This window comes from Cervus elaphus, chromosome 5, assembly GCF_910594005.1.
Source record: "Cervus elaphus chromosome 5, mCerEla1.1, whole genome shotgun sequence".
Lineage (NCBI taxonomy): Eukaryota > Metazoa > Chordata > Mammalia > Artiodactyla > Cervidae > Cervus > Cervus elaphus.
Window position 1 is genome coordinate 84022881 of NC_057819.1, and position 18819 is coordinate 84041699.

Here is an 18819-nt window from a genome sequence, read left to right on the forward strand (position 1 = left end):
TTAATTCTTAATGCAAATATTATTTTTAAAAGTTCTTGTACATGAATGTTAGCATATTTTAAAGTGTTCTTTTAAATAGGCTATAGATGGTATACATGTTATATATATTCAAGGTTATCTTTTTTATCAGTTCACATAAGCCATGTTTAATGTAGGTACATCGGACTTTTGATATAATTCATACCATGAAAGTGGTTGAACTCTAGAGGAAATAATTTTGTAAGATTGATGATTTTAAAGAAAAATATGATTTGTTTGTAAGGACTGTGAGTTCTTAGACAAGTGTGTTCTTTGTAAGGCATTGTGTTCTTGTTTTAGTTCCAAGCTTACTATTTGCTCTTTTAAAATTTATATGGCAGTATATAATAAGGACTTATATGTTGTTTTTCCTTAAATTGCTTTTTCTTAGTGGAAAGGCCAAGAGAAATCGAAGGATATACAAATATTCACAGTTTACGTTGAAACTATCCATCTGAGATTTTTGGGTAGACAGAATCTTAAGTTTTTATGATAAACTCAGTGTTATACTTTATCTTCACTTAATGAAATACAGTAAATTCATTTTCTCTGGAATTGATCATTATGGGTTTACTTTTCTTTGTTTGAATTGCATGATTATTTGCCATACTATTCAGTGTCATCTTATTTGGTATAATTGTCTTTAGTTACTTACTTAATGTCTGTTTTGGGTTTCTAGTTATCTTAAGCCCATTTGGACTAAATGGCACTCTCACAGGACAGGCATTCAAGATGTCCGATTCAGCTACAAAAAAATTGATTGGTGAATGGAAACAGTTCTATCCAATCTCATCTTGTTTGAAGGAGATGTCTGAAGAAAAACAGGAAGATATGGATTGGGAAGATGATTCTTTAGCTGCAGTAGAAGTTCTTGTTGGTAGGGATTCTGGGATTCTGAGTATTAATCCTAAGTGGGAAATGTGTGACTATATATATTAGTTAGATTTAGCTGAATAATACAACTCTTTAATACCTTAGTGGCTTTTTAACATCAAACATTTGGTTTTACTTTCTTGTACCTTTTCATTCTGCAACCTAGGTTCAAGGAATATCCAGTATCTGGGACATAATATTCTTAAAAGAACAGAGGAATAATAGGAACTGAGCCTAAGCATATTAAGTATATTTAATCTTCTGCTAGGATATGATGTATGTTGCATCTCCTCCCATTTCATTAGGTAAAAACTAGTCATATGGCCAAGTCAGTCATTGGGGAAGGGAACTATAACCCACCTAGAGGGAAGCATGCTAAAGGTGAGAAGAAAATAACTGTGACTGAGTAATATTTGGAGGTGAGAAAGTTGACAGCCTGTGTGATGCAGTATCTTAACGTTTGGTAAAACTGTAGCCTCTGATGACTTGAAAGGTCATCAGAGCCTAATGTATACCTAAAGACCTTGTGGCTGATTAGCTCTGTCCAGGTCAGTTCTGCCTAGGTAGGCTGTATTACATGCATCTTCCTCCTCAGGTACCTAAGTTATAACAAGGTAAACTATATTTGAGACATGCTAATCTGAAGGCAGAGGACGTAAAGTAGGAGAGGCTGCAGTGATCCTGCAAGTGCATCTAAAGTTCTTGCTGGGTTGTGGCATTTGACACATGCATGGAGATTCCAGAGCAAGTTGCACATCCAATTTAACAATGAGTGCAAATGTATACTCCACCTTAGAGAGATGTGGAAAGTGTGGGGAATATATGGTTGAGCAGATGATTGGGATTAGAGTTTGCAACACTGTATTTAATGGATTCATATGGTAATGTTATATGAAGATTACCTTCTTTATTTTTTTAATCAAAGGAGTATCAATATTCAGTTTCAGTAAATATATCACCAGAGTAGTTGCATCAGAAATAGGAAGAAAACACGATAACATGTATTAGACTTTTCAGATAGAGATATATAAAGAAGAAAATATAAGGTCCGTAATTCTAGTGCCAGTTACCTTTGTTAAAGTTTTAAAATAAATTTGATCAAATTGGCAAATAAAGTTTTTTTTTAAGTAATACACATTCATGGTTAGAAAATCCAAAAGTGAAACGAGAAAGCTGCTTTCTTCTAAGTCTCTCTCTCGAAAGGTGACCACTACCACAGCTTCTTGTGGTTTCTTTCAGAAAAACATTTTACCAGAAAGAGTGTATATTTATAAAAATACACTAAATGTATTTTTATTTTATATTTAATGTATTTTTATTTTAACAAATGTAATCATTTAGTATCTGCTTTTCCATTATTGCACTTTTGAGTGAAACAAATCCTACTACAAACCCAAAGGTAATTGATTTTCCTCTTTTCCCCCCCTTTTAGCTGGTGTCCGAATGATCTACCCAGCATGCTTTGTTCTAGTCCCTCAGTCAGACATTCCTACTCCTAGCTCTGTGGGATCCTCTCACTGTTCAGCTTCTTGCTTGGGTGTCCACCAAGTGCCTGCTTCCACAAGAGATCCTGCTATGTCTTCGGTTACTCTTACACCACCTACATCTCCTGAGGAAGTCCAAACAGGTGTTGTACTAATCTGTTTCATTAGCTCTAGTGGTAAATCTGTTCTCTTAAATATAATAAACACTGAAAAATAATTATTTTGAAATAATTTCACACTTACTGAAGTGTTTGCCAAGTACAGTATAAAAAGCTCTACTCATTCAGATTCCCAAATTGTTAATATTTGCTACATCACCCTCTCTCTATGCATACATTCCTTATCATGGGTCTTTTTCTGAACCATTTGAGAACAAGCTGCAGACATGATGCCTCATTACGCCTAAGCACTAAGTCTGTTTCCCCAAATTAAGGACTCTCTTCTGTATGACAGCCATTTAGTCTTCCAAGTCAGGAAATTAACATTAATATGATACTACCATCAGTTCCCATCTCCTGTTCAAATTTTTTTGCTTTCTGTATTTTAAGTAAAGTGACCTGCTTTTTTACTTAAAATGTAAGTAGGCTTACCAGATAGCTAGAGCAAGTTGTATGAGAAATCAAAGAAACAGAAAACAAAGTAATACTCTTTTAAACCTGCCTTTATTCTCCTACAATCAATTTGTTTTTTGTTTTCAGTTGATCCTCAGTCTGCCCAGAAGTGGATCAAATTTTCTTCAGTATCTGATGGCTTCAGCTCAGATAGTACTAGCCATCATGGTGGGAAGATACCCAGAAAACTAGCAAATCATGTGGTGGATAGAGTTTGGCAAGAATGTAATATGAACAGAGCACAGAACAAGTATGTATTTTCATCTTCAAGTTTAAAAATTGCATGTTGGTAGTTACTTGTAGATAAGAGATTTGAAAGTGTAAGTGCTCATTCATAAGATTTTAATACAAAAAAATTGATTTAAAACTTCAATGTTAATGCTTAATTCAAATTTAAAAAATTTTTATGAATTCTAAAGATTATATAATTTCAAATCTTAGGAGGAAGTATTCGGCTTCATCAGGTGGTCTATGTGAAGAAGAGACAGCTGATAAAGTAGCATCCTGGGATTTTGTTGAAGCCACACAAAGAACAAATTGCAGCTGTTTGAGGTAAGTATTTTTTTTCCCCCGGTTGAATGGTGTTAGTTAGAACATATATGTGTGTGGTAGTTTCTTATGCCATTGCATACTTACGCCCTACTTTGTTTGAGTTAAAAATATATAAACACAGTGTCAGGATTTTTCCCAAAAGAAAAAAAACTGAGGAAAATAAAAATTCAGTAATATGGAGCTAATTATAGAAGTACATACAAACCTATGTCATAGATTCTTACAGTTACCAGAACTGGACTGCGAAAGCTTGAATTCACAGCCTAAAAGAATTTTATACTGAATTATGGAATATACAGTATCTATAAGGTAAGAGGAACACAAGTCTCTTGAGAAAAGTGTTCATAAATGGCACTGTGCTTGAGAAATTTCTCCCAAGGGTCCTCATAAAAAAGATGATGCATGATATACTAGATAAAATTTTTCTCAATCTTTTTTATAGTAAATACAATATTGGGGTTTGTGCAGCAGTTTCTTATAACATCCCTTTGGTCAAGCTGTAGGTGAAATGCTGAACTAAAATTCAGAAAATAAGATTCTACAAGGGACCAAAGCTGTAAAATGCAAGCTTTTTAATAGACTGTATTGATTGAAAGGTCAGTAGAAGAATGAATGTACTTGGAATTCTTTAGGGACTTTGATGAGGTTTGTTTATCACAGGCATGCAGATTGTATTGCCAAGAGTTTATTATTTTAGTCTACAGATTAAAGGTAGATCATATGCTTTTGCAGATGAGCAAACAAATAATGGCACTGACACCTCTAACCAGGACTTGTGAATGAATAGTTGACCAGCCACCTCTTCTTGTCATGGTTGTGAGCCGGAGGGAAGGAGGCATGCAGGTTAGGGTCAGGGTTTTTCTTATATTGGCTTTGAGTACAGTGACACCCCCTCAAGTGTTCTGATGTGTTTTTGCATAGATTAAATTTATATTTATATAGATTTATTTGGGTTAAAGACTACACTTTTAAAATATTTGTCAACTTTGTTAAAAACTTGCCTCTGGCCGGAATGGGGGGAGCTCTCACAATCACAGAGCACAACAGAAAGAAGAAACACTCCTCTCCTTTCCTAGCAAGGACGAGGCCAATGAAAAAACATGGCCTCTGTTTACTATAACCCTCCCATCATCTTTTATTCCTCTATCAAAGTGTTGGCCTTCCCTTGCCATACAGGGAACTCACTCTTTGCTTACCATGTTTGTAGACCCCATATTGCTGTTCTCTGCTTACCCTGAATAAATCCATCTATGCTGGAGGAGGGATGGAGGTGGGCCGTGTGCTCAGTCTTGTCTGACTCTTTTGCAATCCCATGGACTGAGTCTGCCAGGTTCCTTTATGAAATTTTCCAGGCAAGAATACTAGAGTGGGTTGCCATTTCCTCCTCTAGGGGATCTTTCCGACCCAGGGACGGTTGGAACCTGTGTCTCCTGTACTGCATGCAGGTAGATTCTTCACCCCCTAAGCCATCAAGGAAGCCCCAGGTTGGGAGGGCAGGTTGGGATGGGGGCGAACAACAAAAAAAATGCGCCCCTGTTGTCAACAGATTGGATTAAAAATATAGATAAGATTAGTTCCTGTTTAACAGTTTAAAATAGTTAAAAGACATACTCACCTTGGAAGGAAAAATCAAACTTAGTTTTGAAATGTAGGGATTCAGTGCATTATTTGTCTGAGACCAGGGGTTGGCAAACTGATCTCTTGGCCAAATCTGGCTCATGTGTTCGGTATGACCTGTGAGCTGAAATGATTTCAGTTTTAAATATTTGAAAAAGAAATAGAAAATATTTTGTGAAAGTTATGTGAAATTCAAATTTTTGTATCCATAAATAAGAATTTATTGGGACAGAACCTCATCTGTTCATCCATGTACTAACTGTGGCTGCTTTTACAGAGTTGATTAGTTACAGGAGAGACTGTAAAACTCCTAGAGCCTAAAGTATTTACTGTCTGGTCCTTTACGGAAAAAGTTAGCTAATCCCTGGTCTAGGACCAATAGAATGCTTAAATGAAATTAGGCTTTTCTTTCCCTGTATTGAACAGCTCTTCTGTTTTAGTTTTAGGCTTAGTTTAGTTCAGTTTAGTTTTTAGTTTTAGGCTTTGCTTTATTCTTTTTGAAAGATTGACACTCAAAGTGCACATTGGTAAACATAGTTTTAATTCTTGGTCTCTAAGTTAAACTTTTATTTTTAAAGACACACTTTGTCTCAGATTTCCAGAAATTCCTCCGGAATACAGAGATTTCATATGGTGAAATTTCATATAATCTGTGTATTTAACTAACTCTGGTAATTTTACCCCTCTAGTAAATAGTGTTTCTAATCATTTACTTTTTTACTATTGCATTTTGTACTTTAGATTCCTGCTCTATCCCTGCCCCTCCCCCCACTCTGGTTCTTTTTCACTTAAGTAAGGCTTGAAGTGGACTTTGAGTCACCATGTGTGTGAGTCCTCTCCTGCCATAGAATGTAGGAAGTAGGGCATACACTGATAACTGACTGTGCCAGTCAGCCAGCTTATTATCACATCTATCTGTATCTTTTCCCTGCTCTATTTTGTATTGCAGGGAATTAACATTTCGTAGACTTCCTTGCTTTCAACATGTTTTGTTGGTTTCCCCTCCCAATTTTATTGTGATAGAATTGACAGTGATACTGTATGATTTTAAGATGTACAGCATGACGATTGGTTAGGCTCACTTGTTTTTTGGAGTTGACTAATTGGAGGCACTAACAGAAGATTAGTTATAATCTTAAGCTTGGAAGAAACCAGGGTATTTCCCCACCCCTTTTTTGAGCCAGCTCCAGCAATAGCTGTGTCCCTTTATCAGCTGGTTCTTCCCTGGTCCCAGTTACCGTTAGGTAGTTGCTGCTGTGGTTCTAGTATCTTCCCAGACTATTGTGATCTGATGGGACTACATCATCTTATTGTCCTTTCAGTCATAGAAGTGATTGACGCTCCCTGCTGTTACTACTTTCTCTGTTACCTCATTTTCCTAAGTGTTTTGTTTTTTTTTTTGTAAATGATTCTTTATAGTAAGTTAACTCTGTGTGAAAGATAGGACTGGACCCTTCTCTTGGAAATTGATTTGAAAAAAAAGTTGCATAGTTATATAAGCAGTTTGCATGAGTATATGTGATTTTAAAAAATTTAAATTATGCAAATAAAGCTGAAGTACCCCTTGACCGCTCCCTCTTTCCATATCCTACTCTTTTCTCACTAGAAATAATTACTTGCCAGTTAGGTACTATTCTTTTGTGTGTGTGTGTGTAATTTTGTGTGTATATGTGTTTTTCCTCCCAACACAGAAACATAATACAGATGTATTTAGCTTTATTTTTTCACTTAATGTGCCTTCAGTCTCTTCATTCTAGTTTCTTGTGAATCTGCTTTATTGTTTTAAAAAACTTCTTGATATTCTACTGAATACAGCTATCACAGTGTTTTTAATCATTCTGGGATTGATGGGCAAGTAGGTTATTTCCAAAAGTTTTTAGCTTGTGTTTAACTTTTTAAAAATAAAATAACACTTTTGTGACTATCAGTTACTTGCTAAGTCTTTTTGTTTTTTAAACACTCACTTAATGATAGATGATGTCCAGGGCTCAGGATACATTAGTGAACAGGGCTTCTCTTACGAAGCCTGCATGCTAAGGGGAGTGGGGCAGATAATTAATTTGTTTTCAAAAATAATTCTTGATCTTCTAAAATTATTGAGTGATGAGTGCTAAGAAGGAAATAAAATTAGGTGGCTGATGTGATAGACAGTTGTGGGTGAGGGGACCTTTTAAATACTTTTATTTTGACTTCAGAAAGACTCTACCAGTTTTACTTCCACTTTTTACATACAAAGGTATTGGGTTTTTTTTGTGCTTTCACTGATCTGAGAACTGCCCTTAAAATTGTTTTTTTCCCATTATACTAAAACATAAAACATATGAGAAACATAAAATTGTTTTAGTTGGCATTTTTTTCAGTTATTAGATTAAAAATTGCACATTTATGGTTATTAGGCTTTAGTCTGGTGGAATGTTCATAAGAAAATTAGAATTTAGCAAGCTATGTAAGTAGAAAATGATGCAATTATTTTAGATATTAACACTGAAATACTAGGAACTTCAGTTAATAGGAAGCATAATCTAAAGGAGTCATTTTGTTGGATTGTACTTTCAGGACAGCTTCTTTTTTAGAAAGATTTCCCCTTTGTTGACTTCTAGTGTGATCTTCACTTGTCTCTAAAGATTAGACTTTTTAGGTGAAGGTCTATATAGAAGAAAGGGACTATGATTTGATGTTACCAAAGTTTTGGAGAGCCACTGCTGTTCTTACATAGCTCAGATTAATAATTTCTTAGACTTACAGAAGGATACTTTTTGTATCCCTTGTATACTTGGAACACCTTAGATTATTAGAGATTGTTTCTCTCCTTAGTGCCTTGTATAACTTGATGAATTCTTAAACTTTTGGTTTCAGAACTCATTTATACTCTTAAAAGTTAAAGAGGCTCTGTATGTGCTTTTATTTATATGGATTATGTCTGTTTATGGAGCTTCCCTGGTGGCTTAGTGGTAAAGAGTCCACCTCACAATACAGGAGATGTGAATTCAGTCCCTGAATTGGGAAGATCTCCTGGAGAAGGAAATGGCAACCCATTCTAGGGTTCTTGCCTGGGAAATTCCATGAACAGAGGAACCTAGTGGGTTATTTAGTTTATGGGGTTGCAAAAGAGTAAACAACATGTCTGTTTATATAATTTTAGAGAAATTTTAAAACACTGCTTAGTTTATTAAAAAAATAATAAGCCCAGTACAAATTAACAAGAGTAAAATACTTTTATAGAAATCAACTGTATTTTGGAAAGCAAAAAAAAAATTTAGATAGTTGACATTCTTTCATAAATGTCTTTAAAAATTAAAGTATGTTTTACATTACAAGCCATGTGTGGCTTTGGATACCATTCTTGGGCAGGACAGCTTTAGAAATAGAGTTCAATATAAGGCTAATACCTCGGTATAGGAAAAATGCGTATATATATATACACACACACACATATATATGAATGTCTGACATAGAAAAGACAAGTTTCTATTTCAGTATAATTTTCTAACAACTAGAGCTATTTGATGATGGAATGCATTTCCTCATAAGGTAATATGGTCCTTGTTGTTGAAAATATTCAAAGAGGGGATGGGTAGAGAAGGGGTTATTCTTAACATTGGATAGGAATTATTGTTTATTTTTTAATAGCCAATAATTTTATTAAAAATTGTAAATGCTATTTAAAAAATTAAATAATGCACATGAATATAAAAATTAAAATGACAAGTTCTCCCTCTTATGTATGTATGTAGATCTGCCTGCTTGCTTTCATTTCCACAAAAGGAATCATGCTCTGTATACTGTTCTCTAACTTGCTTTTTAGAAAAACAGTTATCCTAGATATCTTTCCTTGTCAGCATATATAGTTTCCACTCTGTTTTTTCAAGTTCATAGTACTCTATAATACTGTTGATATAATGCTTTATTTGTCTAGTCCTCAAAGCTGCACTCTTCCTGAAGGTTTTTAAAGCATATCTTAAGCATCTTCATTTCACTCCTACTTTAGCTTGCAACTCAAAAAAAGTCATTATTTTCTTACATAATTCCATTATCATATCTGATACCATTTTATTGGTATCATCTGATACTTTATTCAGATTTGTATCATAAATATTTTTTTGTGTTTGGTTTGACTTCCAGGATTCAAACAAGGAATGTAGAATTGATTATTAAGTTTTCCAGGTCTCTCTTTTAGTTCTCTTCCCCCTTTTATGACATTGACTTGGTTGGAGAAACTAGATAAGCTGTTCTGTAGAATGTCCCACATTACAAATTTTCTCAATTTGTTGTGTATTTTAACTTGTCCTTTGTTCCTTGTATTTCTGAAAATGGAAGGTAGCTCTAGAGCCATGCCCTCCAATACTAGCTAGCTATGTTTGTAACCACGAGTGGCTATTTAAATTTAAAGTACTGGTTTTAAATAAAATTAAAAAGTTTAATCCCTCCATTGCATAAGTATCATTTCAAATCAGCAGCCACATAAAGAACATTTCTGTCATCGTCATCACAGAAAATTATTTTGGGCACTACTGATTTAGAGGCTTAGTTAGATTCAGGTTTAATATTTTTGGTGAGAATATCTCATAGGTAGTGTTGTGTTGCTTGGTGTGGTGTCACATCAGAAGAGACGTGCCTAGTTGTCCCACTTTTAATAATGCTAAGATTGAGAAGGTGGTGATCAGCCTCATGCCTTCATTGTAAAGTTCTAATCATGTGTTCTGTGAATAAAGACAGTTTTCCTTCTTTTGAAATCTTTTTTTTTCTCTTGACTTACTGAGTTGGCTAAAACTTTCAATAAAATTGTTGAAATGTTGAGAGCTAATATTCTTGTTTTGTTCCTAGTCTTAGGGAGAAATATTTAGTCTTTCATCATTAAGTATGATACTGTTATTTTTTTTAACAGTAGTTGTAGTTTAGTCACTAAGTCATGTCTGAGTCTTATGACCCCATGGTCACATGGTCACATGTGGGGTTCTCCAGGCAAGAATACTGGAGTGGGTTGCCATTTCCTTCTCCAGGAGTTTTTTAATAGATGTTTTTTTTATTGGATTAGAGAGTTCTGACAAAACATGGTCCACTGGAGAAGGGAATGGCAAACCACTTCAGTATTCTTGCCTTGAGAACCCCATGAACAGCATGAAAAGGCAAAAAGATAGGACACTGAAAGATGAACTCCCCAGGTTAGTAGGTACCTAACATACTACTGGAGATCAATGGAGAAATAACTCTAGAAAGAATGAAGAGATGGAGACAAAGCAAAAACAACACCCAGTTGTGGATGTGACTGGTGATGGGAGTAAGTCCGATGCTGTGAAGAGCAATATTGCATAGGAACCTGGAATGTCAGGTCCATGAATCAAGGCAAACTGGAAGTGGTCAAACAGGAGATGGCAAGAGTGAACGTCGACATTTTAGGAATCAGCGAACTAAAATGGGCTGGAATGGGTGAATTTAACTCAGATGACCATTATATCTACTACTGTGGGCAAGAATCCCTTAGAAGAAATGGAGTAGCGATCATAGTCAACAAAAGAGTCTGAAATGTAGTACTTGGATGCAGTCTCAAAAATGACGGAATGATCTCTGTTTCCAAGGCAAACCATTCAGTATCACGGTAATCCAAGTCTATGCCCCAACCAGTAACGCTGAAGAAGCTGAAGTTGAACAGTTCCTTGAAGACCTACAAGATCTTCTAGAACTAACACCCAAAAAAGATGTCCTTTTCATTATAGGGGACTCTTAAGTCGAGAAACACCTGGAGTAACAGGCAAATTTGGCCTTGGAGTACAGAATGAAGCAGGGCAAAGGCTAGTAGAGTTTTGCCAAGAGAATGCACTGGTCATAGCAAACACCCTCTTCCAACAACACAAGAGACGACTCTGCACATGGACATCACCATATGGTCAATACCGAAATTAGATTGATTATGTTCTTTGCAGCCAATGATGGAGAAGCTCTATACGGTCAGCAAAAACAAGACCGGGAGCTGACTGTGGCTCAGATCATGATCTCCTTATTGCCAATTTAGACTTAAAATGAAGAAAGTAGAGAAAACCACTAGACCATTCAGGTATGACCTAAATCATATCCCTTACGATTATACAGTGGAAGTGAGAAATAGATTTAAGGGATTAGCTCTGATAGAGTGCCTGAACTATGGACAGAGGTTTGTGACATTGTACAGGAGACAGGGATCAAGACCATCCCTAAGAAAAAGAAATACAAAAAGGCAAAATGGTTGTTTGAGGAGGACTTACAAACAGCTGTGAAAAGAAGAGAAGCTAAAGGCAAAGGAGAAAAGGAAAGATATACCCATTTGAATGCAGAGTTCCAAAGAATAGCAAGGAGAGATAAGAAAGCCTGCCTCAGTGATTAATGCCAAGAAATAGAGGAAAACAATAGAATGGGAAAGACTAGAGATCTCTTCAAGAAAATTAGAGATACCAAGGGAGCATTTCATGCAAAAATGGGCACAATAAAGGACAGAAATGGTATGGGCCAAACAGAAACAGAAGATATTAAGAAGAGGTGGCAAGAATACACAGAAGAAGTATACAAAAAAAGATCTTCATGACCCAGATAATCACGATAGTATGATCACTCACTTAGAGAGCCAGACATCCTGGAATGTGAAGTCAAGTGCGCCTGGGAAGCATCACTATGAGCAAAGCTGGTGGAGGTGATGGAATTCCAGTTGAGCTATTTCAGATCCTAAAAGATGATGCTGTGCAAGTGTTGCATTCAATATGCCAGGAAATTTGGAAAACTCAGCAGTGGCCACAGGACTGGAAAAGGTCAGTTTTCATTCCAATCCCAAAGAAAGGCAATGCAAAGAATGCTCAAACTCCGCACAGTTGCACTCATCTCACATGCTAGTAAAGTAATACTCAATATTCTCCAAGCCAGGCTTCAACAGTACATGAACCATGAACTTCCAGATGTTCAAGCTGGTTTTAGAAAAGGCAGAGGAACCAGAGATCAAATTGCCAACATCCGTTGGATCATCGAAAAAGCAAGTGAGTTCTTAAAATACCTCTACTTCTGCTTTATTGACTATGCCAAATCCTTTGACTGTGTGGGTCACAACAAACTGTGAAAAATTCTTCAAGAGATGGGAATATCAGACCACCTGACCTGCCTCCTGAGAAATCTGTTTGCAGGTCAAGAAGCAACAGTTAGAACTGGACATGGAACAACAGACGTGTTCCAAATAGGGAAAGGAGTACGTCAAGACCGTATATTGTCACCCTGCTTATTTCACTTATATGCAGAGTACATCATGAGAAACGCTGGGGTGGAGGAAGCACAAGCTGGAATGAAGATTGCTGGAAGAAATATCAATAACCTCAGATATGCAGATGACACCACCCTTATGGTAGAAAGTGAAGAAGAACTAAAGAGCCTCTTGATAAGAGTGGAAAAAGTTGGCTTAAAGCTCAACATTCAGAAAACTAATATCATGGCATCTGGTGCCATCACTTCATGCCAATAGATGGGGAAACAGAGGAAATAGTGACAGACTCTATTTTGGGGGGCTCCAAGATCACTGCAGATGTGACTGCAGCCATGAAATTAAAAGACGCTTGCTCCTTTGAAGAAAAGTTGTGACCAACCTAGACAGCATATTAAAAAGCAGAGACATTACTTGGCCAACAGGTCCGTTCTAGTGAAAGCTATGGTTTTCCCAGTGGTCATGTATGAAGGTGAGAGCTGGACCATAAAGAAAGCTGAGCGCCAAAGAATTGGTTCTTTGAACTATGTTGTTGGAGAAGACTCTTGAGAGTCCCTTAGACAGCACAGGGATCCAGCCAGTCCATCCTAAGGGAAATCAATTCTGAGTGTTCATTGGAAGGACTGATGCTGAAGCTGAAATTCCAGTACTTTGGCCACCTGATGTGAAGAACTGACTCACTGGAAAAGATCCTGATTCTGGGACAGATTGAAGGCGGGAAGAGAAGGGGATGACAGAGGATGAGATGGTTGGATGGCATCACTGACTCAATGGACATGAGTTTGAGTAAACTCTGTAAGTTGGTGATGGACAGGGAGGCCTGGCGTGCTGCAGTCCACGGGGTCACAAAGTGTTGGATACAACTGAGTGACTGAACTGAACTTTATTGGATTAAGTCCTAGTACTTGCTAGTTGAATCTTTTTATATAAATAAGTATTGAATTTTGTCACATTTTTTCTATATTTATTGAGATAATCATATAGTTTTCTGTTTTATTCTGTTAATATGATGAACAATACTTTTTTTTTTTCTTGTGAATGTTACACCTTACATTCATGGTGCAAATCCCATTTGATTATGATGTGTTCTTAATTTATGAATTTCTCAATTGCTTATCTTTTGTTACTGATTTACATCTGTGTTCTTTTTTTTTTTTTTTTTTTTTTTTACATTTTTAAAGTGAAATTTATTGAGGTATAATTTTAATAAAGTAACACTCACCCTTCTCAGGTGGGCAGTTTTGAGTTCTGACAAATATTTACAACCATGTGATCACCAAGTACATGTGTTTCCTTAAAGAATTTTGTTCTGTGAAAACCTTTTCGTACAGTGTCTTTGATTTTGGTGTCATAATAATGATGGGTTTCTCTTGTGTCATTTCGGTGTAACTGCAGTTTTAACTTTCCATGCTTTTTTGCTCCTGTACACAGGTCCTAGACTGCACAGAAGTGTATCTCAGTATGTTCCCTCAGTGGAGAGGGTTAAATGGATACATTTGAGTACATTTTATACCTTTTTATCTTAACTAGAATCTTATCTCTATATTCAGATACTGAGATACTTAAATTATGTAAGGCAAATCATCTTTGCCTATCTGATCACATATTAGCATGAGAGAATTGACTTTTATGAAGCTTTCTGCATGGTCTTAGTTTTAGGCCACTAAACAGAATTTTCCTATGTAAACTTAAATAATTTTAGGATTATGTGTGAAAAACAAATGACATCTGAAATTTCTTTTTTTTTTTTTTTTGACATCTGAAATTTCTAATACTGTTAACTTATATACTTTGATACAATAGTTATGCTATAAATATACCTTTCTTTTAACTTTCCAGGCACAAAAATCTCAAACCTAGAAATCCTGGACAACAAGGACAGGCGCCATCTCTAAGTCAGCAGCAACAAGTACTTCCGAAGCACAAGACCAGTGAGAAGCAAGAAAAGAGTGAAAAGCCACAGAAACGCCCCTTGACTCCTTTTCACCATCGTGTGTCTGTTAGCGATGACATTGGCATGGACACAGATTCAGCCAGCCAAAGACTTGTGATATCTGCTCCAGACAGTCAAGTGAGATTTTCAAATATCCGAACTAATGATGTAGCAAAGACTCCTCAAATGCATGGCACTGAAATGGCAAATTCACCTCAACCACCCCCACTTAGTCCTCACCCCTGTGATGTGGTTGATGAAGGAGTGACTAAAACACCCTCAACTCCGCAAAGTCAACATTTTTATCAAATGCCAACACCGGATCCCTTGATTCCTTCTAAACCAGTGGAAGATGGGATAGACAGTTTATCCCAGTCTTTCCCAGCTCAATTCCAGGAAGCTGTAGAACCTACAATATATGTTGGTACAGCAGTAAACTTGGAAGAAGATGAAGCTACTATAGCCTGGAAGTATTACAAGGTCCCAAAGAAAAAAGATTTAGAGTTTTTACCACCTCAACTTCCAAGTGATAAATTCAAGGATGATCCAGTTGGACCTTTTGGACAGGAAAGTGTAACATCAGTTACAGAGTATGTATTTTTTTTAATAGTCAATTGAAATTTAAGGGTGGAAATGATGTAAGTTCTTAATAGGCGCCAGAATGGTTTCAGGGTTGGATTTACAATAATAAATCCTTTCAGTAGTTGAGTATTAATTTTGGATAATTTCTCTACTGTATTTTTTCCTCAGGGGACCTCTTTATTATGAAATATTTTAGTCACATAAAAGTGGAGAAAATAATAACATTTATCCATCAACTAAGTTGGTCCATCAGCCAACTTAAGGATTTTACATACAATTAGCACTACTGTATACTATTATTTTTCCTCTATTCTTCCTTCCACTGTCCTGAATTTGGTATTTATCACTTCTATACATGTTTTTATACTTGTGGCTCTAGTTAATTAATTTCACTTGCTTTCTGGTATTTCTTTGTTATGAATATATTAGCCAAAATTTACACATTTATCTACTTTCTTGAGATGGCATGTTGATTATTTTCAGTTTTTCACAAAAGATGTAGCAGTGAATTTTTTTGTACACATTTCCTTTTACACTTGTAAGAATTCTTCTAGAGAATATAGCAAAAAGTGGAATTGCTGTGCCATGGGGTATATTGATATTCAGCATTAAAGGTTGTTGCCAAATTACTTTCTAAACTATACTAGTTTATACCCTCATCAAACAGCAGAGTTTGAGAATAGCTATTCTACATTTTCCTCAGTACTTGGTATTAAGAGACTTTTAATTTTCTATTCTGCTGCATACAGAATGGCATATTATTGTCTTACTATATGTTTTACAGTTTCCTAGTAATGTTAAGCAGCACTTAAAGTGTTTATGGGCCTATACTTAATATTATATTTTAGTCTATTTTCTTTTTTCCCCCCGATTTATTCCTTTCATATTCTGGTTATTAATCTCATATTAGTTACTATGCTTTGGATATAATTTTTAGTCCATATTTAGTCTTTCACCTCCCCCCCACTCTGATTTATTCTTTGTATCTTCTGGCTATTAATCTTGTGTTAGTTAGATGTACTACAGATATCTTCCTCTGTTCTATGGTCTGCCTTCTTTGTCCATAAAGTATGTCATACGTATACATTATGTATGATGTACTTTGGGGCAAAAATAGTCTTATTTTCAGGTCCCCTTTACTTTCTCTGTTGTTCTGATTATCGTCTGTCCCAAAGTTTTTGCATTTTTATCCATAGTGGGGTTTCCCCTAGTGTCTGATTGGAGCGTGGTCGATTACAGTGCCGTGTTATTTTCAGGTGTGCAGCAGAGTGAATCAGTTAGTGTGTTTTTTTTAAAGGTGAAAACCAACCATTATATTCGTTTTACTATTATAGTCATTAAAGCTGTCTACCTATTTATCAATACAAGGCCAAGTAGTGTGCAGAGATTACACTTCCTTCTCTGTCTGTTGTCAGTGAAAATTTTTAGGGTCTTTTGCTTAGAATGTTAAAATTTCACAAGAATGTGTGTGTGTGTGTGTGTGTGTGTGTATACACACACGCATACACGCGTGCACACATATATATGTAGTGATCTTTTATTCATTCCTTGTACTGAACTTTTGAGGAGAGCTGGTTTAGTTTGAAGTCTTTTTTTTTTTTGTCCCATCACTGGAACTTTTTTCTTGGATAATGTCTCTATTTTTCCCTCCATTCTCTGTGGAATTTCTAGAATTCAGATTTTGAACTTGTATATTTTCTCTCATTTTGTTTTTCTGAGGGGATTCCTCAACTTCTAGCTCTTTTCTTAGAGTTTTAATATTTATTATTCATGTGTTTTTAATTTCTAAATTAAAAAAAAATAGCACCCCGTTGTTAAATGTCCTGTTAACTTTTTTTTTTCCTTTAGAAGTACTGTGTTTTGGTCTTTTTCTTTACTATACTGATTCTCATCATATTATTGTTTCATCTTACACATTTTATTATTTATTTGTTTTGGCTCTGCAGCATATGGAATCCTAGTTCCCTGAACAGGGATCAAACCCATGTCCCCTGCATTGGAAGTGCAGAGTCTTAGCCTCTGGATTACCAGGGAAGCTCCTCATCTTACACATTTTAGAATGAGGGATTAGAGGAGCTGAGTAGAAATTTGTGTGTAAAGAAAGAACCTTGTCAATTGGCAGGACTTACTCATTCAATAAATATTTCAGTATCAGTTGTGTATCAGTTCCAGACACTTTGCTTTATGGTAATGGGGTAGGGGATGTTTTGGCGGGGAGGCCTTATACCTAAACTTTGTGCCTTCAGCAGGTTATCCATTTTTCTTAGAAAAGGAACCTTTTCAGGACTGGGACGGGTGTAGAGGAGGGGGATAAACTAGGAGTTTGAAATTAACATATCCATACTAGTATATATAAAATAAACAACAGAGACCTGCGGTACAGCACAGAGAACTATCTTACAGTATCTTGTAATAACCTGTGATAGAAACGAATCTGAGAAAGAATGTATGCACACACACACAAAGCAGAATCCCTGTACACCTGAAAGCCATAGAACATTGTGAATTAACTGTGCTTCAGTTCAGAAATGGGTATTTTTAAAAAGGAACACTGCTTCTCCATTTTCAGCTTTTTCATTTCTTTCCAGAGATAAAAGGCGTTTTCTTTGGTTTTTAGGCAGTTTGGCTCTCCTGTTGTTTATGTGGTTTGCCTTTAGCCCCCTCTTGCATATTCTAAGCTATGAACTTTCTCTACAGTGTTTCATTGGTTTTTTTTTCTTTTTTTTTTTCATTTTGCTTGTGTTTCATTGATTTTTGAGCTTCCCTGAGATAAAGTAAAATGCCCGATCCATTTATAGCCTCTCATTTTCCCTACAGAGATGTATTTTCTTTTAAAGTTCCTTGATTATTATTTTAATAGATATATCTGTGTGCTTTGTCTAGCAGTTTGAATTGTAAAAGCATTCTAGTATGACTTTTTTAAAAACTAAAATTAATTTGAAATTGAGGGACTTTAGGATATCCTTCTGATCATAGAAGACGACTAACTTAGTTACTAAATTAGTCAGCAGATCTCTTGGAAACAAGTAGTTCCCCTTTACATGAGAATAAAATCCATACTCTTTTCCTCATCTGTAAGGTTTCTACACAGTCTCCTGTATACCTGGTTCTTCACTTGTATTTACTACTCTGCTATTTGCTTCCTGACTTAACCACATCAGCTTTCTTGCTGTTCTGTCAGAAAGTTAGGGTCATTCCTCAAGGCCTTTCAGTTCAGTTCCATTCAGTCGCTCAGTCATGTCCAACTCTGCAACCCCATGAATTGCAGCACGCCAGGCCTCCCTGTCCATCACCAACTCCCGGAGTCTACCCAAACCCATGCCCATCAAGTCGGTGATGCCATCCAGTCATCTCATCCTCTGTCGTCCCCTTCTCCTCCTGCCCCCGATCCCTCCCAGCATCAGGGTCTTTGAAACTGCATTATGGTGCTGCGGGGGAGGGGGGACTGCTCACTCCTTTTTGTTCCATCGAACTCGAAATTTACCTTCTCAGGAAGTATTTCCTTGACCACCGTGACAAAACTGGGGCTTCTCTTTAGTCCCCAAGTGACTGCCTATCCTGTGAACTGTTTTCCATATACATACATATATATATATATAAAATTATCTGAAATTGCATATCTGTTAATGGTCTCTTCCCCCATTAGAATGTAAACTCTATGAGGGTAAGAATTTTGTCTTGTGTACTACTGTGTTCTTCCAGCGTAAACACATACACAGGCCTGTGTGCGCACACGTGTACACACCCACACCCCTAGAATAATCCTAGGCATTTAGTAGACACTCAGCAAATGTTGGATGAATGAAATGACAGTATGGCCCTAAATTTGTGATTTTAAAACTTATTTCTTTCTAGATGTCATATTTTCTTATTTAATAAATGTGTGTTAAAAAAATAGTGATGTAAATATTTTCAGTTTTAAGAACGTTAAGAGTG

At 36.1% G+C, this 18819-nt stretch overlaps 1 protein-coding gene across 2 annotated transcripts in view; it reads left to right on the forward strand.

Annotated features, from left to right (window-relative positions):
- MED13 (mediator complex subunit 13) overlaps nucleotides 1-18819 on the forward strand; it is a 94593-nt gene that overhangs the window by 27398 nt on the left and 48376 nt on the right. For both annotated transcript variants that reach the window (XM_043902881.1, XM_043902883.1), the window contains exons 5-9: nucleotides 698-895; nucleotides 2324-2518; nucleotides 3074-3236; nucleotides 3428-3538; nucleotides 14208-14891. In XM_043902881.1, coding sequence (XP_043758816.1) covers nucleotides 698-895; nucleotides 2324-2518; nucleotides 3074-3236; nucleotides 3428-3538; nucleotides 14208-14891 — 1351 coding nt within the window. The remainder of the gene's footprint in view (nucleotides 1-697; nucleotides 896-2323; nucleotides 2519-3073; nucleotides 3237-3427; nucleotides 3539-14207; nucleotides 14892-18819) is intronic.